Here is a 26,943-nt window from a genome sequence, read left to right on the forward strand (position 1 = left end):
TGCTCGTATTCACCCACAGTGATGTGCTGGCAGGTGTGTACTGCTGTAAATTTGCACCAATGTGTCACTTTGGTGCAGAAACCAGAGGCAACAGGAGGTAGAAAGGAAAAGAGACTTAGCTACGCTTTAGGAAGGATGCAGAATGGCTGTGGCTACCAGCTAGCAGTCTGATTAAATAGACCATGGTTTATTGTCAGGGTTATAATTTCATGTTTTCAATACAGTCTCCCCAGAGCTGGTTGTGAGCAAAACCACAGATCCAAGACTTTTATACAGAAGTGTGAAATGAATCTAGGTCAAGAAAATGAGTTTTGCACCTGGCTCACATGCTTGTAAGGGGGGAATCTACTGACCATGACATGAAGTTGGCATCTAGAATGCAGCTCCCTGACGCACACTCCTTCTTTTCATGGTCTGGACAGAACACAGGAGGTTGTTAAGGGCTCTGACAGACAGACACAACTCCTGTATATGGCTCTGGCCTGCTCTTTGCAGGAGGAAGTATTCACCCAGGTAGCACAGCAAAGCAGTAACCCTGCTGCTATCAACATGCCCCAGTGCAGGGCATGATTCCCAAGTGCAGACTACACACATAGGAGTTAAGGACAGCTGAAAGGATGACCAGACCAGCATTATCAAACTGATGGGTGCTGCCTGCACAATGCTGTCATGCTAGAAACATGGTCTCCTGCTTCTTCACACAGTGCCCCAGTAGGGCATCAGATGGGAAGACAGCTGCGGTGGAAACAGATGCTCCTCTCTCTCCCCTGGGTTTTGAAGGAAAGACACAGGTCAAAGAACTGTGTGGGTCATTTTCGGTGTGCAAAGACATCATTGCTGAGTTGTTCTGGTAGTTTTGGAACATGCTTTTGGGACAAGAAAAACATGAGGTAGGTGTCATAAGGAGTGGCTGTGTGAGGATCTGTCCATGTCATTCACCTCAGGCTTGTGGCTCTGCAGGCATACATGCAGCTGAATGGTTTTGGCTCTGGCAGTTTATCAGTCTGAAAGTAGTTAGCCTGCTCCTAGGCAGGCAGGATAGCATCATCAGGTCCATCATGACAGATCAAAAAATCCCACAGGAAGCTTCTCAGACATGGGCATTGGGTATTTGTCATTTTCTTTCTCTTCCTTCTTTTTTCCCTTCCTCTGTTCCCCCCCCCTGCAAAATTGGAAACAGATGTGTTATTCTTTAAACATTGGCTCTAACATGGTAAAAGCAGTGATAATAGCTTTTACTGAAGCCAAACACAGTTTTAAAGAAAAAGGCTTCGCTGGTCACTGCAGAGAGGGCTCAGGCTGAAGCTGCCCACTTGCATGCTGTGTGTTGTATTGCACCCCCACGCAGATGGGAGCAGCTTTACTTTCCCTGTCACATCATATTTTTGGCTTGAAGTCAGTGAAGCTGTTCCTTAAATATTCAGTATTGCCTTAAAGCAGGCCCGTGTCACAGCAGGCGCATTACATAATATTTTCAGTCTTTAAATCAAACGTATGTGGACCTTGCGTTCAGCGACCATGCTGCACTGACAGCAGCAGCAGTGGGTGAGCCCTGCTTTAGTCATGGGAAGGATGAAATGCTGGCAGCTGCAGTGGTAGCTCTGCACACACTGCGGTGCAGAGGTGGTTTCATGGGTTTTGGTAGCTGGTGTGCAAAGCACGGCCTTTCTCCTCTGGGCTGACAAGCTCTGGTGTGGAGCTGCATTCCTGGAGCCCTTCCCCATCCGGAATCAGGGCTACAAGGCCGTCCCAGCCTGGAGCTTGCCTCTGCCTTTGCTGCCCTCTGGGAACCTGTCCTCTAGTTCTGGCTTTCCAGCTTTGGCAACAAAAGTGTCCTGAAATGTCCCCCCGCTTTGCTGTTCTTTTTCGTTTTCCTTGTGTTTACCCTGCACAATGTGGTGTTTTCATCTCCCTGGCTGTGCCTGCAAAGCAGTTTGTGCGTTGGCTCACTTGGCTTATGTTGCATAAATTATGGAAGTTTTCATTGAGCTTAATTTTAAAACAAAATAAAATTGGCAAGCTCTCTTGTCAGGCGGATCAGCTCCCCAGTCTGTTCTGCAGGTGGTGGTACAGGGTGAGAATTTGATCAGAGGACGGCAAATCAGGGATCCCTGCCAAACCCCTTGGGTCATGATGCCACAGCCTTCAGGAACCTCATTCATGGAGTTAGAAGGTCAACACAGCTGCTGGGAATTTTATTTTAGATGTATTCTTTTTGGAAATGATGCAATGAGGAATTTATCAGCTTTTCAGATGTGTTCACCTGATACAGCCGAGACACATTTTCAGGGCCAAACAAGATGCAGAAAAGCCAGCAATGCTGTGAGCAGGTAATGTGCCCTTGCAGAGCCTTTCTGTGCTGAGCACAGCCCTGAAGAGCAGAGGTGGCTGACACTGATGAAGGGATAGCACAGACTTGTGAAGGGGGCTTATCGTTCTGTGCTTGGCCATAAATTCAAGGTTGCCCTGGTTGTTCAGATATAACACAGCTTTTACAGCTGGCAAGGAGAACATGTGTAGTTTGGGTTTCCCAGATGAGACTGGAGTTGGCTGATTGCTGGAGAGCAGGCCAGTGAGTGCCATCATTGGGCTGGTTTCATGTCTGTGGGCTTTGGGGTGCCTTGGAAGCAAAGACAGTCTCAGCTCTTGGTACATTCTTAGGAAGGAAATGGAGAAGCAAAAGTGTATTAGCAAAGAAGGAACAATAGAAGGAGCAAAATCTGGTAGGGGTTCAAGACAACACACACACCTAGAACCAGATACTGCACTGTGCTACATTGTACAGAGTTGGCCTAAGTGCTACCATGCAGTGTGTGCATGTGCCTGTCAGCTTCCCCGTGCCTTCTTGGCACTGATCCTGGAGCACAGATACGCAAAGGCACGGTCTCTGCCCTGGAGAATTGTTGCTGTAACTGGATGCGGCTGAAGGAGGCAAAGGGCACTAGGGCATGTATCGGATTGTTCGAGGTTACGCTGTGGAACAAAACAGAGCAGTGATTCCTGTCCTGCCTCCACAACTCTGCCTGTCGGGTACCAATATAGTGGGGCTTTTTATGCTTCCTTACTGTTCTCTGTGAAGCTCAGTGTTTTACAGGTATTGATTTTTTAAGCTTTGAGTTGACCCAAAGAAATAAGTCAACTTACTGATAAAGAAACATTACAATAATTGTTAGTATAAAAATTATTTCAAATGTGACCAGAGATAGCATAGCAAAGGCAAAAGAAAGATCTAAGCAAATCAGTTCTTGGTATAAAGTAATTAAATGAGGCTTAAACATAAAAAGCATTGATTCAGCTTTACTGAATTGGTATGAATTGTTTTGGGTTTTTTAGGAAGCAGTGGAGGAAATACAGCATAAAAGGATGAACTCCTGGTCATACTGATAGGGATCGGAGCTTTGCCTTTCAGCAAGGCTTGTGTTCCTCCAGCCTTGCATCAGCAGTGATGCTTGGCTGCCTGTCCTGCCCACGTCATTCTTGCTGCTACTTTCCTTTCTTATTCACCGTGCAGCTTCCTCTGGTCCTGGGTGTGTCACTGAGGTCACATCACCCCAGTGCTCAGGGATGAGTGGGATGAAGTAATGCTGCTGCCAGAATCTGGGCCTAAATTGCATCTTAATTTTTATTCATCATTCATTACAGAAGTCAGAGGCATTCTCTAGTGCCTGCTGTCTCAATCCACTGAAATAAGACTGGCTGTGTGCTTAACTTTACCCACATGCTTCAGTGCTGTAATAGCTTGGGTCTGAAAAGGCTGAATTTAGTGTGTGTCTCCCTTTTCTCTGCCTTTACTATTACTGTTAAATCTGGATGTTGCAGCCAGCACTTCCATGCCTTTTTTTTTTTTTTTTTCCTTCTGGAGGAAAAGAGATGAATTTACTATCAACGAGGCTCCTGGCAGTTAAATTGGCCTGTGCTAGACTTGGCAGTGTACGTCTGCTGTGACTAGAGTGGGCTGAGTGAAGGAGGTCCCAAACTTTCCTGCAGATAGCCTCGTGCAGGACTGGGGAGTCATCTCAGAGGCACATCTGTTTCTTCTGCAGACCTGATCCCCTTCTGGAGAAAAAGAGATGAATTTACTATCAACGAGGCTCCTGGCAGTTAAATTGGCCTGTGCTAGACTTGGCAGTGTACGTCTGCTGTGACTAGAGTGGGCTGAGTGAAGGAGGTCCCAAACTTTCCTGCAGATAGCCTCGTGCAGGACTGGGGAGTCATCTCAGAGGCACATCTGTTTCTTCTGCAGACCTGATCCAGCATACTTTCCACATGCATAGTTTCTCTTGGAAATTATGAACATGCAAAGCTGCAAGATTGGTCCTATCATGGCAATTTCCTGGCAGAGGGAAAAGACAGAAGCTATTTTTAAATTAAGGCTTTGAATCAGAAGAATATTGCAGAGTGAAGCAAAAAATTGTGTCAAAACCCTGAAATCATGGACTCTGCAGTTTCCTTATGCCAGCGGTTTTCTTCTCTTCATGGTTTTAAGGCTACGTTTTTGGAGGACTGGGCTGAGATTTTTAAGCGAGACATTTCTATTCTCCCTGGTACACATTATCACTGCAGCAGCAGCATTTTCTGTGTGAGTCAGGCTGGAGAGAGGTGATGTGCTGTGTTCAGAGGGGTGGGACTTTGCAAAAACCTGTAGTTCAGCCACGCGCACGGTCAGAGTGGTTCTCCTTGAAGTTTGCCCAGGAGTTCATTATTTATCCTCCCCTGGCTGGTTTTATGCTCCTACCTTGGTGTACATTTTAAACTTCTCTTTCCAAGTTTCAGTGCTCAGTGGTCCCTTGGGAAAAGCAAGTAAGACAAAGTGCGTGACTTCTTCTTAATACTGGAAAATTATGTCCTCTTTTTCTCATCACTTGCTTTTGTATAGCTTAAGAATGACCCAAAGGGCTCTTGCTCAGATTTTCATTTAAAACAAACCAACTTATTTGATTCGAGATCATTATTTCCCCCCAAAGCACTCTCAGAATGATTTGAACATGTGAAAAAAGGCAGTTTATAACCACAATTGTTTCCCTGCCTTTGATAGAGTGGTCACTAGTCAAGAAACATAAAATTCACTGCCTCAGAGAGAGATGCTTTAGTTAATTAGTTACAATCAGTGTTGTGCTAAGAGACTGCACTGCTGCTTGCCCATATATTTGCCTGCTAATTTCACTTGCTGGCTTTGCTGATCCCAGTCCGCATGTTGTGGCTGGATTCTCGTATCTGCCTTGTGAGGGAGCGCCCCAAACTGTGTTGGTGCAGGAGGGACAATGAGCATCTTCCTCTTTGGCCATTTTCTGTGCTCTGGAAACCTGGGGGGCTGGGCGAGCCTACTTCATAGGTTTTGTTTTTCTGCTAACGGGAAGTTTTCCAGGCCTAGCTTGGACTTAAAAACTAATTTTGGTTGCACATTTTTTTTATATTGTCTTTTAAGAATATTTTCCCCCTTTTTTCTTCACCCACATGCTCATTCGCATCCTCCTGCAGTACTTTGTGCATTTGTGCATCTGACTGCCTTCTTCCTCATTCCAAGGGGCTGGATTTCACTGCCCCTCTCTGACCAGCGGCATGCAGCTTTTGGTGCCACTCTGCATGGTCATTTTTTGGGGCCGTGCGGTTTTGGCATCCTCCAAAGGCTGCTAAGTAGGTAACTGTGATCCTGGCTCAGTGTGCCAGCTCTCATGGTGGTGCTGAGATGGGCCAGCCTGGTGCTGCCCACCACACCATCTTTGCAGAAACACATCTCCTGCAGGCCTTTGTGGGCTTGTCTGCAGCCTGGCTATGTCACACCACACCAGGTAAACCACCAGGAAAAGTTCAGCTTGGTGATAAGTAGCACCCAGGATCCTCTCCTACCCTCTACTGTTTGCATGTGTGAAGTCAAATGGAAGGGAAGACCAGCCAATGTGCCTTTCAGTTTGCAAACTCAGGGGAGGTGGCTGAAAAGCCTGGCACTCACCTGGCTCTTGCTTTTTTGCAGGTGACCTGGTGTCTCGAGCGATGCATCACCTGCAGCCCCTCAATGCCAAGCAGCACGGGAATGGGACACCAATGCACCAGAAGCAGGGATCGTTCTACTGGGAGCCAGAGGCTCTCTACACCCTCTGCTACTTCATGCACTGTCCACAGATGGAGTGGGAAAACCCCAACGTGGAGCCGTCGAAAGTCACGCTGCAGACTGAGAGGTAAGAGCCTCTGCACGGTGCTTAGTGTCGTGGTGAGGATGTTTTGTTAATAAATCAGCCCGGCTGGCTAATTGCTAATTACAGCCTGCGTGCGAGAGGCTGCGGAGCAGTCTGGTTCGCTTTAGGATCACATCCTTGAAATCCGCTTCTCTCCCCGAACTGCTGCGTGGCTGAACCAATATATATCAAAAGTGACACCCAGTGGCTACAGACAGCAAATTGATTCCAGATGTGCACTTGGGAGAGATTTCCTTTTCCTTTCGTTGTTGCTCAGCTATTTCATGTTTTGGAAAAGAAAATGAGAACTTCTATTTCTGGCCTAGCAGGTTTGGGTTTAAATGTGTTTTTTTTTCCCCTATGTGTTAATAGGGCTCAACAGCTGTGATTGGGGAAGTGGAAAATGAATAGAGTAGTGTGTAGAAAGGAGAAGTCATTAAAGATGCTGGGCTCCAGCTGCACTGAGTAACGGGGCACAGGAGCGACCTCCGGGCTGCCCTGGCCAGGGATGTGGCAAGTGCCAACTGTGCTGCTCTTGTCCCTGCTCCAGGGATGGGCAGGGGGGGCACACCTGTGGCCCTGTCCTGACTCAGGGTCTGATGTAAGGTGAGAAGGAGATGCCCCTGAAGCTGGCAGGCAGGGTGCCCAGCGCAGGGGACAGACTGCTGACCAAGAAAAGAAATTCATCTCCTGTCAAAAGCCCAGCAAACCCTCTAGTAAAACATGTCTGCAGCTGTGTGCTGGGGCACACTCTGCTGTTTCCCTGCCACACCCTGCCAGCCCTAAAGCAGGCATCCCCAGAGCAGAGATGAGAGGAGCGGCTGGTGCTTAGAAAGAGGTGGATATGAATTTTTAGGATGGGTATTGTGGTGATGCAAATGCAAGCTGGTTTGTCAGGCTGGGCTCCACATTTACATCCCAGAGTATGTATTGCAGTGTATGTGTGAGCCAAGCTCTGATCTGCACATGGGGCCTGGCTATTGTTTCACTATGAGGTCTGCATCTCAAAAGCAGCATTTGAGGGTCTCATTGTGTGCGTAGTTGTAAATGGTATATAATATGATATCTTAATTGAAATACTTCTGTATTAGTTGCAGAAGAGCATATAAGACGAAATTCTGGCATAATGAATGTTATAATGATGTTACTGGGAATTTTGCCATTTGCCTTTGGATGGCATTTTGTTTCTTTTCAAGTTTGGGTCGCTCTGTGAGCATGTTTGTCACTTTTTGTTCTGTTATTTCCAAAGTATGAAAAAAACCAGAAGGGAAATGACAAGAATCCAGAATTTTCTTTTTTTTTCTAAATTATTTTTAATTTCATGATTTGTCATCCAGCCTTCCTATTGTGGAAGGCCTAATTCATGTCCAAGAGTGGTTAGGATGCACAAAAAAATTTTTTAAAAATTAGAAAATACTCTCACCTGTAGTTCCTATCTGTGGAAATAATGCCACTGGAACCAGAGGAAATACAGGGGTGAATAAAGCTGAGCCTCCGGTTTTGTAAGATTTCTTCAGACTTCCCTGTGCAGAAGTGAAAAGGGCAGGGCTATTTGAAAAATCACTTTCAGCATTTGCTTTAATAGGTTTTCCCTTCTCTGAGGTCGCCTTAATACACGTCCTCTTTGTTATAGCACTTGAAATACTGATTATTTAAAATTATTGTTCCTCGCTTGATTTTGAGTACTCCATCTGGCAGGACGCCTTCCCTTGGCAGGGCAGTGAACGACTGCGGCGTGCGGTGAGGGCCGGAGCAAGTACTCAGTGTTATTGCCAAGAGCCTGTGGTCACTTCTGGAAGGAGCAGACACATCTCCTGCTGCCTAATCAAACATGCATTAGTACTTAGTGCTGGAGTGGGAGCGGTGCAGGGCTGAGTATGAGCCCAGATATTTCCATGGAGCTGAGCTCTGGAGTTTCACCAGCTGGATGTAACCATCCTGTGCTGGTCAGAAAGGAGAACAGTGAGGCCGACTTCTCTGTAGTGCTCTGAGGAGCCTTACTACCCATTTCCCATATTTTGGTTTTTTACATGCAGTCATGCTTTGTGGTCCATGACTTATCTCTGGTGCTTTCAGTTTCCATGGTGGGGGTTTGAGCGTTGCAGGGAGAGGGGTTTGTTAAACATGACACATTTATATGGAAAATATTTGCAAGATTCGTGGTGTATCTTTGTGCTGTATTTGCTCTCCAGCTGCGGCAATTGCTTCTATTTTGTAAGAAGCCCCGAAGGAAGCAAGAGGGTCCAGGCATCTTTCCCCATCCTTGGTCTCTCTGTGTCCCTGCTGGCGTAGAGAAGCCAGGACGCTGTGGATCTGGCTGTAGGCAGTATTTTCACGAAGTAGGACTTGTCCTTGGCTCTTTGTGAAGCCAACCTGGCTACTGTCTTGGCCCCCTCCTCCCTGACAGTGCAAGCCCAGGGTAGAGAGGGTTGTGGGATGCAAAGAATTCTCCCAGCACTTGCAGGGCTTGGTGGCATGATGAGACCATCCCATTCTTCCCACTCATCTCCAGCCCACTTGGATTTTGGTCTGAACCAGGCTGAGCTGCAAAGGCTGTACATGTCCTCCTGCAGAGGCTGGATATGGGAGGAGAATCCAGTACGGTGGCATTGCTGTCTGGCTTAGCACTTTCCAGCTCAGAAAGCAGTACCTCCCTCAGAGTCTTGGGGGACAAATGAAAAGGGATTTTTACCTTTGAATCAATCCGGCACTTCGTTTCTAGGGAGCGTTTCTCTCTGTTTGCTCTTCATGGAGGTAAAGAAATGAGAATGCAGTGTTTTTAATAGTGTTTATCTTTACAGAAAATAAAAGGGAAAAAATGATTATATAGTGAAACTCTTGTTGCAGGGGGGGCTGCTTTCATGGGAGTGGGAGGAATGGAGAGTGGCCAGAATTGCTTAGAAAACCTGAAAAATGTTCCCTACTTCCTAAATGCCAACAAACCTAACCATGAGATGGATGTGTGATCCCCTCCCACCCCAAACTCATGCTCCTTCAATCTGGCCACTTTGGCAGAGGCTCTCTGAGTTTTTGGCACCAACACAAGCCAGTTCTGCTGACCCCGGATACCATGTAGATGGCTATTGTGGCAGGCATGGAGGTACAGGGAGAGGGTGGAGCTCCTCGTGGGGTCCCCTTTCCCTTTTGTACCCAGCTGGGATGTGCTGGAGCCATTTATCTTGTGCTGGGTATTGTCTACAAAAGCATTGCTCCTCTACTGCTTCCACCTGCAGGAGGCTGTGGATTATTTCAGTTTGTGATTCTTTTGCTTTCCTGGAAATTAAAAAAAAAAAGAGAAAGAACTGTAGATGATGGTACTGTTGTCAAGATTCAAGATTTCTTTCTTGCTTGCTCCTTCTAGCTTAATAAAAAGATCTGTCCTGTGGTTATGTTTGGCTTGTCAGCCCCTATAATGCTTCCAAAATTATTGCAAGTAATTTCTTAAGCACCGGAAAGTGCAGAATCTGTAGTTGCAGATTTGTGTGATGTTTTTTTTCCTTAAGTGGTTCCTTACCCACTTTTATCCACAGCTGTATTGACAAAGTCCTCGTTACTTCCTGACTTACCATGTTCCCCATTAACAACTCGTTGAGAAGCTGTGGCTCAGCAGCTCAGCCCACCCAGAACCACCCATTAATTCTGCTCACAGGCAGCAAAGTCCCTTCTCCCTCTGCTGCTCCACCTTGGAGGAGCTTTAGCTCCTTTTACCACCTGGCAGCTGTTAGCTTTTCTCCTCCAGTCTTTGAGCTGATGGATATGTGTCTGCTTTTAGCCTTCTTTTCACTTTTCCTTAACTATTATTCCCTGTATGTGGAGCAATCCCTTAGGAAATTCCTGTGGGATGTTATTGCTTGCTTTTCATCTTTCTGCCTGCCTTGCATGCTCACATGGACACACACACAAAAAGATACATGTTCCCTGCACGTGCATACACGTGCTAATTGTAGACTGTGGTCATTCATGATTAATGGAAAGAGTTTGAGTTATCATCTCAATTTTGTTTCATGCTTCAGATAGTTATTAGTATAGCTGGCTAATTAAAGGGATGCAGTCCCTCTAATGAGAGGAGTGTTCCGCTGCTATAAAATAATGTGAACTCTTTCAGAGTATTTTCCTAACTGCTACAGCCATGTGTGTAGTACAGATGATACCTACAGAACAGTTTCAGTAAGAAGATAACTAGAGAAAAGTGTCCCTGATTTAAATTATTATGTGGTACAAACTCCATGGGTAGGGCAGTCTCCAGCAAAGACCAGAAGAGAGTGGAGAGAATGGTGAGGAATGCTAATGAAAAACAGGTAAAGCACTGGGAATACAGAAGTCCTGCAGTGAAACCTGAGTGAACCTGTATATGCAGAAGGGATTACACATGCTTGATGTGCCAGTATGCCATAGGCCCATGTAACCCTACCTATTTTTATCCACCGTTTGTTTGGAAACTTCACATAGTAAAGCTATAGCCTTGCTGAAGTCAAAGTTGAAACCAGGGTTGATTTGACTTGGAACCATGAAAAGAAATCCCAGTGCATCCTTACCTAAATCCTCTAGATTTGCATCCTAAATATCAAACTTCCCACTTTCTAGAAATCCCTTCAGCAATGTTGCTGGAGCTGCCTGCAGTGTGTGAGATGGCACATTACATGAAATAGTTCAGGCATTATTTGTAGCTCGGCTGTTACACAGCATATCCTTGCTGCACTGAGTCTGTAGTTTACATCTAATTTACCAGCTGGACTTCTGCTGTCCATGGGATGGCTGTAGCATTTTTTTAGATAGAGAAAACTGCGTGCAGCCCTGTGAGAACAGCATGGTATCCAGGCCGTTCTGTGCTGCGCTCTGAATGCCGTGTGTCCTCAGGGATTTGTGCCATTGCCAGTCGTGTCAAATCTGATGTCAAAACTGCCAGTGAAATATTTCCCCGTTGTGGTTGCTGGCTGAGTCATCACTTTGACTCAGTTGTGTTTCAAGTCTTGGCCATTAATGTTTTTAATGTGGGAAAGGCAGCAGGGACAACTCATTCCAGCCCTGGATGTAGGTTCAAAAACTATGATTTGCAGATACCCATTTGTGGACTCTGGAGCACCAATGTCTTGGTGCACAAAAGCCTAAGGGTAAATCCTCCATCTGCCTAGGCAGGTCTCATGAGGTTTGTGTGAGAGCGAGGAGGTTTGATCCTTCAGCCTGAACAAAATGCAGAGCTGGCTACTTGGGTCACTCTTAGCTGGGCTTCTAGGGTGGCAGAGCAGCTGCCTAGCATAGAGTGGCTGCATGAACTCACATGGAGCATTGGTCAGCACTGCTGAGTTTCTGGGAAGGATTGGGACTGGCAGCTTTTTGAAAGCATCGAGAAGTATTTGCTCCCGCTGGAGACAAGTAGCTTATGGTGTAAATATAAATGAGTTTTGCAGCCCAGAAACTCATCTGAAATGTGTGCTCTACATTGGAAATAACCATGCTTTTCTATCTTTCAATAATGCTGAAAATGGACTAGCATTGCATATATGTTTTCACTGTGTATTCCAAGTGAAAACTTGTCAGAACTTAGGATGCTTTTCAATTCATATATTGATTGGGATTTACTTTAAAAACCACCCATGAAAACATAAACAAACCAAACAAATATAAAGAGCTTTCTACAATGTTAAAGTTGCTGACTCATATCTGCCAAGAAAAAGCATCTCCCTACCTTTATCTAGACAGGCTTTTTCTCATAAAAGTACAGCCTTATGCATCTGAGGAGCACCTTTAACTCTTGGTAGCTTTTGCAAATTTAAACAGCAGCAACCTCTGTGTACCCATTTGCCTGTCATTGCCACAAAGGTTGGCAGTCAGCACTCCTTGGCTGGAGTGAGAGAAGAAACTCCACACCTGCCCCCCCACCCTCCCTAGCAGCCAAAGGATCCTGCAAACAGACATCATCCAAAACAATTGTAGCAATTGAACCAAGTTAAAGCAAAGTCCGGTCTATTCAGCTGTGTCCACTTCACAGCTGGTGAAGCTGAGGGAGGGACAACAGGAGGTAGCTGGGGGAATTCATATCTGAATAGGATTAGGCCTCAGGAATTTCTCTCTTCCCATTGTGACTATCAAGCCACTCCTTTCCCTAAAGTTTGATTTAATATAATAGGCAGTGAATGAGTGCATGTGGTGGGGCAAGGGCTCCATAGGTGTCTGGAGAAGAGCAATGTGAAGTGCCCCTGGGAAATAAAGAGGCTCTTGTGCTGCACTTGAAATGATGATTTTTTTCCTTGGAGCACTGTGATTGTATGGGAATCTCTAATGTGCACTGATGAGCTCTGGGACCTGGAGCATGCTGCAGGCTCTGCTGGGAAGAAGGGGCTGGTGGACCATCCAGGGTTTGTGAGTCTGTGTGAGGAGCATTCAAAGGTGATGAGTGTCCTTACTCTCTGCAGGGGAGAGGGGTCAGCTGGTGAAGGGAAGAACTGCTCCAGCTGCTGGAAATCAAGGAGGGAGTGGTTGTGTGTAGTGGCCCTGCTCTGGGCAGAAGGTGGACTGTGAAGCTGGTCAATGGCCAGCAGGGATTCTGCACCCTACAAAAACGGTAGGAACTGTGACAAACCAGGGCCAAGAATTATTTGGATCTGGAATTTGTCAGAGTGCTGCCCATAGTGCTTTGCATTGCAGCAGGTGGTGTCCAGCCAGGAGCTTCATCCATCTTCTCACAGACCCATGCAAAAATAATGAAGCATCCTATTGCATTTTATGGTGCACATTTCTCATGGTCTTCCACCTGACAATTTCTCCTGTTTATATACAGGTATACTGCTACCATAACAACAATAACAATAATAGTACTACTACTAATGCTAATAATAATGAAAAAGCTTGAGTTATTGCATATGCATGACAGAACTTTTAATATCTCTGTGTGCCAGCAAGTGAGGGAGGGGGAGTGGTGGGCAGCCCAGGAAGGCTGCGTGTGGCTCTGGAGGGAGTGCAGGCTTTAGGGAACCCCTCATGCAGTTACATTTACATTCCCCCCCATAACATCTGCTTTTCTGATGAGTCATTTTGTAATTCAGAGCGCCCTGGAGACATCAGCCCCACAAAACCAATATAAGGTTGAGGTCTGATGGGGTAGGGAGGGGTCGTTTGCCCACTCTAGGGGGAGGGTGCTGGCAGGGAGCTGCAGTGTGTGAAGGCAGCTGGGAGAAGGACCTCTGATAGCCAGGACAGGAGAGGATAGTGAGGATTTGTCCCCTGTGGGGCAGTGTCAGCAGGGTGTAACCTGCAGATGTCTTCAAGGCATAGGAGCTTATGGGCCCATGAGCTGTCCAAAAATAGATGTGAGAGGAGTGCTGGGTGGCAGGAGGGAACAGGGAAGGATGCTGCCTGGGAGGAGGAACCAGAGATGTGAGGGTTGGTGGGGCACTCAAAATTGCCTTCTCTGATGAAGTAGGAGAAGGCATATTACAAGAGGAGCTGGCTACCCCCTTGCCAAGGACAGGGGGACAGGGCCCAGAAGGGTCCAACCCTTTGGGGATCTGCTTTGTGTTGTCCTCCCCCAGCCCTCCCCCACCTCCCAGCTCTTGTGTGTGGGATGGGAATTGCTCTGTGCAGAGACTTCTCCCTGCATCTGGACCTGGCATGTTTTTCCATTTAGATGTCAGCTCAGGAAAATACAAGTCTGTGCCAAAAACCATCTTTTTTTTAAATTACTTAAGTCCGTACTTAACTTTAAACTGCAGGGAATTAGAGGATGGATGGATGCATTTCAAGTTAAGCACAGGTACAGAGAAGGGCTGGAGGAGGAGGTCAGAGCATGCACTCACCTGCAGCCCAGGTAAGGTGCTTGTGCAGCTGAGCTGCTCCTGATTTCCCATATCCTTCAGGCAGAATCAAGCCCAGCATGTTCCCACCATGGTTAGATTCATTTAATTAAGGCATGTGCTTCCAAAGCATGTAACTAGGTGACTTGTCTGCTCTGGAACACAAAATTACTGAATTCTCCTGGTTGGTAGCTGCCTTTATACCAGAGATAAATCAGTGTATGTGCCAGTGATGTGATGCATTTGTCTAACCCATTTTCACACAGTGCCATTTGAGAAGTGAAATATTTCTTGCTGATGTCACATTGTCTTGTGGATTATCACACCCTTATAACTCTGTGTTCCTCTTTCCTCTTTGGCACACAAGCAGTATTTAAAAGAAAAAAAACCAGCCCTTCACATGGTGCACAGACTCTTGAAGGGTATTTTTAACCTATTGCACTCAGCCATATTTGGTTCTCTTCTCAAAATACAAATTTCCTGACATGCTGAGATATGCAGTGATGATTTTTTTTTTTCCCCCTTGGAAAAAGGAATGTAATATATTGTGAGCAAACTCCATATCCTCATCTAAGGACTGAAATTGGACTTAATAGAAAATTTCCCCGCTTCTGCAGAACACTGATTCTCTTCCCTCTTGGGATTTATTGCACCAAATAGCCGTGTTCATTTCTATTTCTTTGTTGAAATTTGCAAGACTGGGAAAGGGGAAAAAAAAGCAATTTTATAGTGCAATTATCTGAGTTCCTGTAAATATTTTTGTTTGCTTTTCTCCTTACTGTGGTGAGGCAGATTTTATGCTGGGTGAGTTTCTGACCTGCACAAGAGGAGGAAAAGTGTGAACCCCTGAGCCCCCTGTTCAGCCACAGCTCTCTGCTTTTCTGTTTGCCCAGCAGATGTTACAGGAAGGTCCTGTACAAGCCTGTTTTCATTTCTCTGATCCGAACTGTGTTCACTCATGCAAAACATAACCTCAAATTGAGTTTTCCTTTAATTGTATTCCTAGAACCAAGTTACGTCTGTAACTACATGCAGTTTTACACTTCCAGTGTGATTTGCAGCTCCCTTTCTGCTGTTTGCTCAGCACGTGATGAAAAAACTCCCACTGATCACTTGTTCCCAGCTACTTAGTGCTTCAAAACAGGATTCCTTCTGCTCTGAGGATGACCTGGGGAGCAGTCACCTTCCAGGAGCAGATACACCTCTCCTTCCCCCCTTTCCTTCCTCTGACTCCCACCACCCTCATGACAAATGAGCGGGGTTAGGAAATTGTTTCACGGGAGCTGTGGGAGATGATGTTCTGTCCTTATCTGCCTCCTTATGTGGTTGTGGCAGGTCTGGGGAGAGCAAAAGCCTTGGAAACAAATGCAGCCTGGTCTTGAGGTGACGGTGATGTGTTTGAATAGAAAAATGATGGAAGTGGCAACTCAGCCAAAGATGTCATATTTCAAAAAGAGGTTGTTCATTTCAGTGCCTGTGAGATTTGGGAACACAGTCCTAGTGTCCTAGGGAGAGTTTGTGGCCTCAGGGCTTCTCTGTCCTTTGGCGCTTCTGAAGTATCTCATCCCTCCTCAAGAATATTAATATCAGAGCTATGTAAAGCCAAGTCCTGAAAAAGGGAAATAAATGCATAAAGAGCTATAAATAGGAAAAGGATATTCCAGAATCAACATCTTCTTAAATAATTTTTCTCAGGGTAAATCCTTTTGAGGTAAAGTTGTATATTTAAAATGTAAAATATTTGCCTACTCTGCACCTAACACAGACTTTTTTTCCTTCCTCCATGAAAAGGGACCACAGAAGGAAAGGCAAGCAAGAAACTTGCTGTGACCTTCAAGGTGTTCAGCTGCAGTTATTTTATTAGTTTTGTCTCCAAAAGAGGACTTGAAGCTATGGTTTTTACTTACGGTTTGGCATCTTCCTCTTCGTTCCCAAATAGTTCTTAGCACAGATGGAGCGAACTATGTGCATGCCTCATCTACAGCTTGGGCAGCTCTTGCTGGGACACGGGGCTGTCCAGGTATTGTGGAGTGAAGGACCATGTCTGTGATAGTGCCCGGACTCTGTGGGGGTGTGGCCCAGAATCCCAGCATTCACTTTTGGGGGCAGTTTTGTATGTTTTTGCTCACTTGGCAGAACAGCTGGCACCCGAAGGTATAGAAGTTTGATACTGCTAAAAGTGAGACCGAGCAGTCTGATTTCTGACCTCACTCACAGATAACCTTCACATTGGCTGCAAAGTCCCCCACTTCCAGGGCTAAGCTCAAGGTGCCCATTGCATCGGCAGGAGATGCTGGAGACTTCCTGGGGCATTGCCTTCCCTCTCCATCCTTGCATCTCAGTGCTGGGGCATCCCCTCTCTCTGCCCACAGCCGTTCTCCTGTCCCTATTGCAAAGAGACAGGGGAGTGAACCCAGGCCAGCGTGTCAGCCAGAGCGGGACATGGTCCTGTGCCAGCCTCCTGCCCTCTTTTTGGGATTACACTATGTGAAGGATGGGAGGAGGGCTTGCCAGTCGGGTGCACTGACCTCGCAGGAGACCCCATAAATGAGCATGGCTCATAAATCTCACTCTCCAGATAGTCCTGCCCTGGAGACAGGGTGAGACATCTTGATTCAGACCTATTTGAAAATTGCTGAGCTGGTTTGCTCTCCCATTCTTTCGTTATCCTTGCTCCCTTCTCTCTGTATATTTTTATTCTCACACACATAAGCACACACACGCACCCCCCTGCTCTCTGCTTCTCTCTACCTGTTCCTGTGATGCTAGTGTGCTGTGGCACTGATGTCTGTGTGCTCCCCCAGGCCGTTCATCGTGCTGCCTCCGCTGATGGAGTGGATTCGGGTGGCGGTGGCTCACGCGGGGCACCGGCGCAGTTTCTCGGTGGACAGCGATGACGTGCGGCAGGCGGCCCGGCTCCTGCTGCCGGGAGTTGACTGCGAGCCTCGGCAGTTAAAGTAAGTCCACGGAATGCAGATTGGCTGCTTTGTGCAAAACCTGTCTCCCTTTCCTGGTGAACAGCGGGCGGGCAGAGGGCTCTGTTGTTGCCTGGGGAGGCGCAGGGATGCTCCGGATCGTCACTGCGTGTGTTGCAAAATCAGCTCCTGGTATTTGCTCACATCCGTGGATGAGCTGGTTGCATGGTAATGGGTGCCTGACTATCTCACAGCTGGATCGAGCCCATAATCTGCTCATCAGAGCTTACATGGTGGTGGGGGTTTTTTTTCCCCCCTCTTCCTGTTAGGTTCTGCTTGCTAATGAGGGGCTGAAACCTTCTGCTAATTATCTGATTCACATTGCTTTGCTATGAAATGCCAAAATGTAACTGGCAGGGCTGCAGATATTTTTCAGGGCTTTGTTTTCAGCATTAATGCTTAAAGGGCGCATTTAAACTTAGAGGTAAGACTACTTCTTACAGTAAAATTGTATTTTTCATGCTAATGTCAGTTCAAATTACTTGTAAATGTCAGCCTAGATAATTTGACTTTTTCGTGTTTCAGATGTGACCTTTTAGTTTTCTAATGAAGTCTTAAAGTATTTATTGCCAGGATATGTTTTTATTGTCTGTTTTGCCTTATTATTATGTACTTGGATAAAAGTACATTCTAGGACTGTTCTGGAGTCAAGAATGTGTTTGGTTTTGATGTTCATATGAAAAGGCATTCTGAATCTGCCAAAGCAGAAATGATTCACTGCTGTCGCTTCACAAATTTGTACTTAAACCCCAATTTTCAGCAGTCTGCCTCTTGATACAGCAGTAGATGCATCCTTTCCTGCAACACAGAAAGCAGAGGGCTGATTTATGTGATTAGCTGTGACAACCTGCATGGGAGCAGCTGCCTTCTGCTGAGTCTGGCCTTGACATGCTCTTTCACCAGAGAGTGTAATACTTTACTTCCAGATCTGCATAGGCTTTTTATAGTCACAGCTATTCAATATTTAATCGAAGGAATATATGGAATTTCAAAAGCCAAATCATGAGCGTTTCAAGTTTCAAACCTTGGCTGTAATTGCTTCCCTTTGCTGTGACCACCTTGGCCCTCGTTTCCAGAAGTGCTGCATTCTGTGTCCCCACTGAAATGTCAGGACTTACAGATACAGGTACTACATACTGTCTGAAGACCTGGCACTTGGTTCTGAAAAGGCACAATTAATTTAATACCTCTCCAAGTATTTAGGTTGGATTGCAAATAAGACAGTAATGTTTCTATTCCATATCCTTTGTCTTAAAAATTAAGGTAAATACAGTTAAATACCTGTGGATTAAAAAACCCCACAATATACCACCCAAAGTTGTATTTTGACTTTGCGTGTGTGTATATATACATATATATAAAAAAAAAAAACTCATCAACTGTTAGACAATTTTACAGGAGTTTCAGAATAATTTGAACTTGTGGAGAGTTGTATTATACTGCAGAAGAATTTATTAATTATGAGGAACAAATCAGCACTTAGTTTAAAGTTGCCATCAAGAATTCATTTCATAAGAATACAAATGATTGTTGTTGTCCTGCTTGTCTTAAAAGTGGGACTGAGCCTGGAGAGCACAGCCTGAGATTAATCAGATGAGAAAAAGACCATTCCTGAGACAAACTCTGAATTTTAGAGAGACCAGCCTTTGCAGTGTGCCTGTATTTGACCGCAGGGGCTGGATTCATCCATTGATGTCCCAAAATGGCAATCTCTCTGCTGTGCTGGCAGATGAGTGTTCATGTACCTTGGGTTTTGTTTTGAGGTCTGTGCCTACTGCTGGCGTAGTGCAGCAGGTTCTTTGCGTAGCTGCAAATAAGACCCTGGCTCCCTGTAATCCTGAGATCAAAGAGAAGACTGAGCTTTTCTGAAGAATAATGTGAGTCATCAGGATGCTAATTTGGAACTTTGCAGCCTGTAATTTTTTATTTGTATTCAGCAGACCCTCAGCACTCCTGATTTTCATAAGCCAAACATCACCCCTTCACTCCTCCCCATTAGGGAGGGTGTCTTTCCAACTCTTAACTCCTCAAGGAGCATCAATTCCATAAATTCTAACACTGGAGGAGGGAATACAACAACTTTGCAGGGGGTGGCTTTTCAAATAAGCTGTGTGACGGACGGAAGCTGGAGTATTTTAAGTGCAGTTAGCTTGATAAATATTGTGACTTCTATAGGAAGGGTTTCTTAAGTAGAACCTTGAAAAAGGTTCAATTTCTAGGCTTTTCATAGCCGTCTTCTTTAGTCCCTAAAACAAAGAGACCTGAACCCAAAAGTTCCCATGGGTCTCAGGTGATACTGCATCATTCCACAGTGTTGATTCACAACCTGTCATTGCAAGTGCATAAAGCAAAATCAGCTTCCAGACTGGCAAAACATGCATATGGGGAAAGGGAGAGATTGGCAGGATCTCAAAGGCTGCGAAGTTCAGGATCAGTTTGGATAAAACTCAAATGTTCAGCTTCGTATCTGAACTACAGCATGGAGATCTCCCCGCAGATTCACTTCCCAGCACAATCACATATTCCAGCAGTGAGGTTCCCATTCTGTGGCTTTGTAAATCATCCCTGCTTTTTTCCTGCCTTTCATTCCTCTCTTTTGCCTTTTTTTCTGAGCCTTTTTAAAAAATCCATCGCCTTAATCTCTTGCAATGTTTTCCTTTCCTGAAAGAGGAGCTGCTCTTGCTCTGGGTAGAGGAGTGAGGGAAGCTGGAATCAGTCAGGAGCTGCCTGTCTCCTTCCTGATCTCTTTTCGTTTTACAGCAGCAGATCCGCTAGAAATTTTCTTGCCTTTTGCCAGCTTTGGGAGATGAGCAGGGATGTTAGTGTTCACCTTTCCCTAGGAGTGAAAGCTTTAGACAGACCAGTTGTTTCCACCTTTTGCAAGGACATAGGTTTCACAGATGGGTTGAGTGTTGGATGCACAACAGCTCACTGAGATGGCAACCCAAGTTGTGTCCAAGATATTGTCATAGTGGGACAGCACCCTTAAATACAGCCTCGCCTATACGCAGGCCCTTTGGGCCTCCTGAGGCAGCTGGATGTAGTCAGTTGAGAACTGTGTGCAAGGTGGCTGTCTGCTGGCATGAATCATGAACAGGGTGCTCTGCTCCCTATTCTAGACCTTAATGAAGGCATCAGGGATGAAGGTAATACGTTGTCAAAAAGGGGCATGGTGGTAAAAACTATGACCTGCCTTTCTGTTGTAGTAAGAAGCCTGCACAGACACTGTCTGGCTGCAAACAGATGTTGGCTTCTCCTCATCATCACATCTGCAAGGGATACCTTTCCCCTTGCTCCAGCTAAACACAGGAAGCTCTTCGCACGCCTTTCCTTCCTCCATTCTGTGGGATATTTGTTTGTCTAAAACAAAGCCCAGTGTGCTAGGCATGTGGTGGGGAGGATCACTGGTGCATGACTGCATCTGGGGACTGGAGGCTGATGGCAGAGAGACAGAGAAAGAGAGGAGCATCCTGTGTTGCTCAGCACGAAGGCTGCTGTGCCTTTTATCACAGTCAGGGCTTCATTTCTGGTGGCAATATATTGTGACAATCCTGGAGGATGTAAAGATGGTGGAACACCTATGAGAGGTCTGCATCAGTGCCAACAGAGACCATCACCCAAGAACTTAAGTGAATACTTTGCCTCTAGTTTGGGGGAAGAAAATCCTGTTGGAAAAGGAAAAACAAGTAATAGCAACAACGTTATGAAAATGGAAAAACACTAATCAAAAGAAGAGAAAATTATGCAGCTTGATGTACTCAAATCAGGATGACCAGATAACCCCTATCCCAACAATGAGAAAAAGCTGCCTCACATAATCAGGGGGTCGGAGGGAAATATTTTTAACAAAGCCTGCAGCGATGCCATAACTCTAAGGATTAATAATAGTAATGCCCAACATTTGAAAAGGATGAAAAATGATCCAAGGAAAATTCCAGGCTGTTAGGGCAAGGCCTTTGAATGTTTTTTTTCAAGCAAAGACTGATTAAAGACATGTTGTTGAGGGAAAAATGAGATAAAATGTGACACAGATTTTCTAAAGATAGATCTTGCCAGGCTAATCTAATAACTTTTTTGATAAGATAACTGATTTTCTACCCCAAGGAAATCCAGTACAATTTCATCTCTTTGGACTTGACTGAAGATTTGATACAGTCCATGCAGGGAGCTATTAAGACAAGAAGATGGGGGTTAGTAAGGAAATTGGAAAGTGAGCAGGGGCTGGCTTCAAGAGAGGTGGCAAGGACTGGGTTGGCTGAGATGGGGTTGCAGGGGGACCTTCAGCTCTCATTCTTAAAAACTGGTAGTTTTTAATTTTCAGAAAGGGTTTTGGCACAAATCTTAGCAGTGTGCTCATGAAGTTAAAATTCGCTGATGCCATGATGCTGAGAGGCATTGTCCTGACAGAGGAAGTTTGGGAAATCATCCAGGAAAAAGTGGATGACCTTGAGGACTGGGACAAAATAAATGGGATGAAATGCAGTTTTCCACAAATGGAAGGCAAGCATATTTTTAAACTAAAAGTATACGTACTGCAGTGTATATGTAACATATACACTATATATGCAGCCCAATATATACTGTATTGAGAGCAGAGTATTGGAAAGCTGGTGGTAAAGGCTGTAGAGCAGTATTTAATCTCAGAATGATTGTAAACCACAAGAGTGGATTTTTCCTCAGCCATGAAAAAAGCAAATGCATTTTGAGACTGCATTGGGAGAGGTATTTCCAGCAGAAACAGAAAAGTATTGGTGCCACGTGAAAGGGGTAGGAAGTGATGTGGAATCACAAATCCTGTGTCCTGGTCAAAAAAATATTCTCTTTGGACCAGGTAGAAAGAAATGGGCTGGGACGATTTGGTTTTTTAACAAAATGTTCTCATGGAGGCAAACTTGAAGAAAGGGGCTCATTCAGCTGAGCAACATGTGTGCTGAGGGAACCTGTGGCTTTTCTCCAGAAACACATCAGGAGTAAACACTATGGAAGGAAAAATACACTATTTAAAGGGCAGCATGGACACAGGAGTATATGAGTATTAGCTAGTCATGAGTAAGTTCACACTGGTAGTGTAGACGTATCCAAGCCTTGCTGCAGCATAGGACCAGGTTTATTAACCTCCAGTCCCTCAGCTGCTGCCCTTCGCAGGCTCACCCAGTGCTCAGAATTGCATTTAGAGCTGTGATTCAGAAAGGTCTCTGGGCAAATGCAGGCTCTGAGTGCCTTAGAAAATCTGTCTTCAATTGAAAATCAGTCCTGATTTCCAATTAGCCTTGTCCTGGGAATACCTAAGTCTGCTTTTCTGTCTGGGACCATCCCTCTTAGTGAAGGCTCTTTAGGAAAATTGGATTATCAATCTCAAAAGCAAATATTATTTGAGCATCCTTGGCTCATTCTAGAGAGTTTCCTTAAAACTATGGAAAGGGGAAAATACAGTGATGTAAAGGGAAGATGTGTTATTTTGCTGTTTCAGAGCAGTCTATACCATTTGCTGTGTCATCCTACTGCTATACCATACTGTACCATACGTATGCAACTCTTACTTGAAAGTGAAAGCAGAAGAGTTGCATCTAATGTTTTATTTATGGCAATCCTGTGCTTGTACTAGAGCATAGAAATATAAATGGACTTTAATAAACAGAGATTAGAAAACAGCAAAAAATATTTTTACTGCTCTTCCATCTCTTAAAATGTGTTGGGTAAGGGGCTGACTTTCTGGAGAAAAGTATAAAGTATAAAATTGCCAAGAAATTCTGCTATTTAATTAGATACAGCCGCTTTAAAGTAGGAATGGTTGGTGTTTGCCTAGCTTCTTGAATGTCCTTGTTCTTCCCACGAATTTTCACTAATCTTTTAACACCAACCATGGCTATTGCTGTAATTAGATACAAAAATGTGAGCAGTAGCAAACAAGCTACTTGACAAAATCCAGCAGTCCCTTGGGGCAGATGGTGCCAGCAGATGAAGGAGATTTTATTACTTAGAGTTAGAGCATGGGTTTCTGAGGTGAATCTCAACCTGTCCTGCCAACTGTCTGCTTGAAGACAGCAGTAATAAAAAAAACTACTGAAGGGGAAGACCTGGGCCTTATGTTCTCCTTCACTTTTAGGGCAGAATACATTTGCATTTTTATGGGCTTTAGGATCCAGCCTTCTTTTTCCCATTGTGTGCAACATCATTACTGCTGTCTCATATGCTCTGTCCCTTTTATTGCATCCCTGAATATATTACATGTCCCTATATTACATTCCTGAATACAATAACCAGGATACAGATAACACACCATTTTCCACTCGTTAGTGAAGACTTGTGCTATCTGTTTATATGAAAGATGAATCTGTACCGAAACTTTCCTATGGCACTGTGGCCTTGTTCAAAATCTGAGCTCAGATTTAATTTTGAACATGGTTCCTGACCTATATACACAGAACTGGAGTATTAAGACTGTTTTGAAATATATTTGGGTCTTGATTTGATAGTCACATCACTTTTTTAATGTATTTTCCAGTATTTGTAACCAATTTATTCTCAGACCTTTGACAAGAATAAGAGGTTGGATAATAAACATTCTGCGTATTTTTTTCCTTGTCTTAAATTAGCTCCTGATTAAAGTAAATGTAGATACTCTATTTCTGCAATAAAAAGTAGTGCTCTTCATCACTTTGATCAGCATGTTTGTTCTTACATTTTCCTCTCCCCAAAACTGAAAATGCAAATAATTGTCTCAATATAGTGTTTATATTGCAGTTCTATTAATATCAGCATTATAGTCCTTTTTAAAGCACCATGTTGGAAAAAAGAGTGCTCACAAATTTAAATCAAATTGTCTGCTGCTCCCACACTCACTGTTTGTGTCTGTAGTCTCGCTGAAGAGCCCCAGGCAAGAAGCAAGACCCTTTTGTGCTATCGGCTGTGCAGCCCAGATCAAAACAGTGATCCATGACCCCAAGAAATTCAGCATTGCAAATGCATGTATATTGCTGGCTAAAATATGACTCCTTCCAGGTTTCCAACCAGCTGAACTATAATTTCTGACTCAAGACCTCATTCATATTTAGGACAAACTGAATACATTCTACAAAGCTGAAAAGATGGACTTAATTAGTAAATTATCATTCTTTCAGTTGAAAGGGCTGGTGATCAAGTCCCAGGTGGACAAACAAGGTTCTGGTGCTTGACTCTCTGTTCATTTGAGCCAAGGGGAGCATTTGTCCTGCTGCTCATCACCGACTGCACTCCATTTCTTTTAAATCAACTGCATCTACCAGTTACGATGGAAACACTTTGCCTTTGAATCATCCATTTTCCCAAATGTATTCAACCCATGAGTAACTTATTAAAGATCTGCACAGACTCTCTCTTAGCTGGTCGGAGTGGAAATGAAAAAAACCCATCCCTCGTGTTTAAACTGCTGCTGTAGAAGTGCTGCATTATGTTTTTATAATGTGAGTTTGGGAAAAGAAAAACAATTTGCTGTACTGCTAGGACCCATTACAAATGAAGAAGGTTATCTTTGAGATTATCTTTGACTCCTTTCAGAGGTTCAGAGTATGATGGAGTGTAATGGTCACCATGCAGTGTTTGACAGTGACCATTTGCAAATAATTAATGTTACCATGGCATTCCCCATATAAAGCCACAGTCCATTTAATTATGTGCAGTGACAACACTGTAATGATCTTGAAGATAACAGCTGAAGAGGCAGTATCTGTCAGGAATTAAAAGAGGACTTGGAGAAAATTGTATTGCATTGTAAGTTAAAAAATGTGGTCCCAGTTTAACTGCAAATGTAAGATTGAGATTATTTCACTTGTTTCTGATTTTCCTTTTATTTATAAAGGCAGCTGTTGTCTTGATTCACACTAGGGAGGGAGAGAGTTGACAGGCTGTGTGATTGAACCCTTATATTAGAGGGGTGAATTTGCTGTTGAGCACAAGGACTATGATCAGTGTATATTATTAATTCAAGCACATTATTTCTCAATTCTGGGAGTGGGAGTATTGTGCAGTGGTGGTGGTGGTGCTAAACAGCCAGCCCAGCCTCACAGGTTGCTAGATAGGGAAGTTCAGAATGGACTCTGTCGTTAGAGAGGTTATCAGTCTCAGAGGATGTTGGTCAGTCCTCCCTTTGTCACTGTATCACCTCTGGGAGACCTCAAAGTTTGCCTGACCCAGCCAGCATCTGGTGTGATGATGTCCTCCCATCCTGAGATTGTCCCTAGGTAGAAGAGGAGGAGAAGAATTGGCCCCTCCATCATCTTCTGTTCCTCCCATCAGCCTTCCCAGCCCCTTTGATAAAAATGCACCTTTTCCTGCAGGATGAGGTCTTGGGGAAAAGATGACCTATGTGGTGCTGGTGGCTGGCAGACTCTGGCAAGAAACCAGGGCGGCCTTGGAGGGGACGTCCTGCTGTTGGGCTGGTGTCAGCCTCCTGTGCACTTGGAAAGATCACAAAGACTTTTTGGCAAAAGGGCCTCAAACTGACAGTGGAGCTGGGGAGGTTTCCAGCTCTGTTTTCATGTATGCTCTCTTCCCTTGCTTAGCAGGCAGTTTCACATCTCTAAAAAGTGACCCTATATATTTAGCTGACTTTACTGTTCCCTGTCAGCCTTATGTTTCAAGCTTTTTCCCATCCCTTTCCCACCTCTTCAGAGCTTGTCAGTGTGTTTGTTTTAGCCCAAAGTTAAAGAGTCTTCCGCGAGTCAAGCCTGGGAGTCTATTCCCTTCCTCTTTTTTTTATCCTTGTATTCTTTAATGGTTGTCATTCTGGATGGGGGACACAATGGAGCAGTGTCCCTTACACAGTGTAATATGGAGCAGACACCCTCTGCTTCTTTTTGGAATCAGTATTATGCAGTGAATGGTAAGAAGGAGAACTTGGGAGAAAACGCAGTGCTGTGTTTGCTTAGGTTTGATTTTTGATGGGTCTGGGTTTTTTTAAATTTTCCTGTTTTTCATTTTGAAATTCGACAGCTCGGTCTGTCTGCTGTGCCGTCTTCCCAGCTGGCTTTCTCCAGTGCTAAAAGTGATGCTGTGCTCTTCTATTTGTACTTGTAGTTCCTGATCATTTTTTGATGTCTCTTCACTGCTTTTTATCAGTACATGTTAAATCTCTTTTTCCTTAACTCATTTATCTCTCTGGCTTTTCGAGATACTGCTTTCTCTCCTCATGCTGTGCTCTCTTTCCTTGTGTCATGCTCTTTTTCTAATAAACTCACCAGTTTGATCACTGTCCCCTTTATTAGTCAACATATGACAATGGTGGCATAGGCAGTGGTCTGTATCAAATTTTGCTGTACAGTTTCCTTTGCTATGTCCCATAGATTGGGGTTGTAACTCACAATGCTCCTTTCTGGGGTATAAAAAGGCAGTGGGCCACTGGTAGTGGTACTAAGTTGTGGTTTCTTGTTTTGTGTTTCTTGTTGTGCTCTAGATCAAACTTTGTCCTACCCATTGTGCAGCCCAGGCACTCCTCTGCATCCATGTTATTGTTACACTGTTTTTACAGCTGTAGCATCCTGGAGCCCTTGGACCAAGACACTTATCCCCAGCCAATTGAGGAGTACTGATTTGCTGATACTAAATATCAACAGGAATTTATGGCTCTCCTTCCTTGGCTGTAGTTAGCAGGTGAACTGACATGCTTTCAGGAGACCAGAGCCAGTTCATGGAGGAGTTCTTGATGATTTTTGAACCCATACCAGAGTAGAAATCTGGGGACCCCATACAGGATAGGTGAGATAGATCCTTGTTCCTCTTTCCTGCCTTCTGTGGGTGTGCAACCCAGGTCAAAGTCTGGCTTTTTTTTTCAAGAGGAGATGATCAACTATATTTTTGCATGCACTGAGCTGGGCTGACGTCAGCGGAGCTCTGTCTGAGTTTGACCCATTTTATTCAGTGTATGTTACATACCTCAGTACAAGTGATGAAGCAGTGACTTAACACAGGCAGTGATTCATAGCAACAGACACCTCTGCAGAGGATGTCTAGATCTTTCCATAGCTGCAC

The 26,943-nt window shown here is 44.7% G+C and overlaps 1 protein-coding gene across 1 annotated transcript in view; it reads left to right on the forward strand.

The window, feature by feature from the left end:
• Window positions 1-26,943, forward strand: part of BTBD11 (BTB domain containing 11) — an 82,074-nt gene that overhangs the window by 8,018 nt on the left and 47,113 nt on the right. The window contains exons 2-3 of the mRNA XM_008636387.2: window positions 5,972-6,176; window positions 16,768-16,920. Coding sequence (XP_008634609.1) covers window positions 5,972-6,176; window positions 16,768-16,920 — 358 coding nt within the window. The remainder of the gene's footprint in view (window positions 1-5,971; window positions 6,177-16,767; window positions 16,921-26,943) is intronic.

This window comes from Corvus brachyrhynchos, unplaced genomic scaffold, assembly GCF_000691975.1.
Source record: "Corvus brachyrhynchos isolate BGI_N302 unplaced genomic scaffold, ASM69197v1 scaffold56, whole genome shotgun sequence".
Lineage (NCBI taxonomy): Eukaryota > Metazoa > Chordata > Aves > Passeriformes > Corvidae > Corvus > Corvus brachyrhynchos.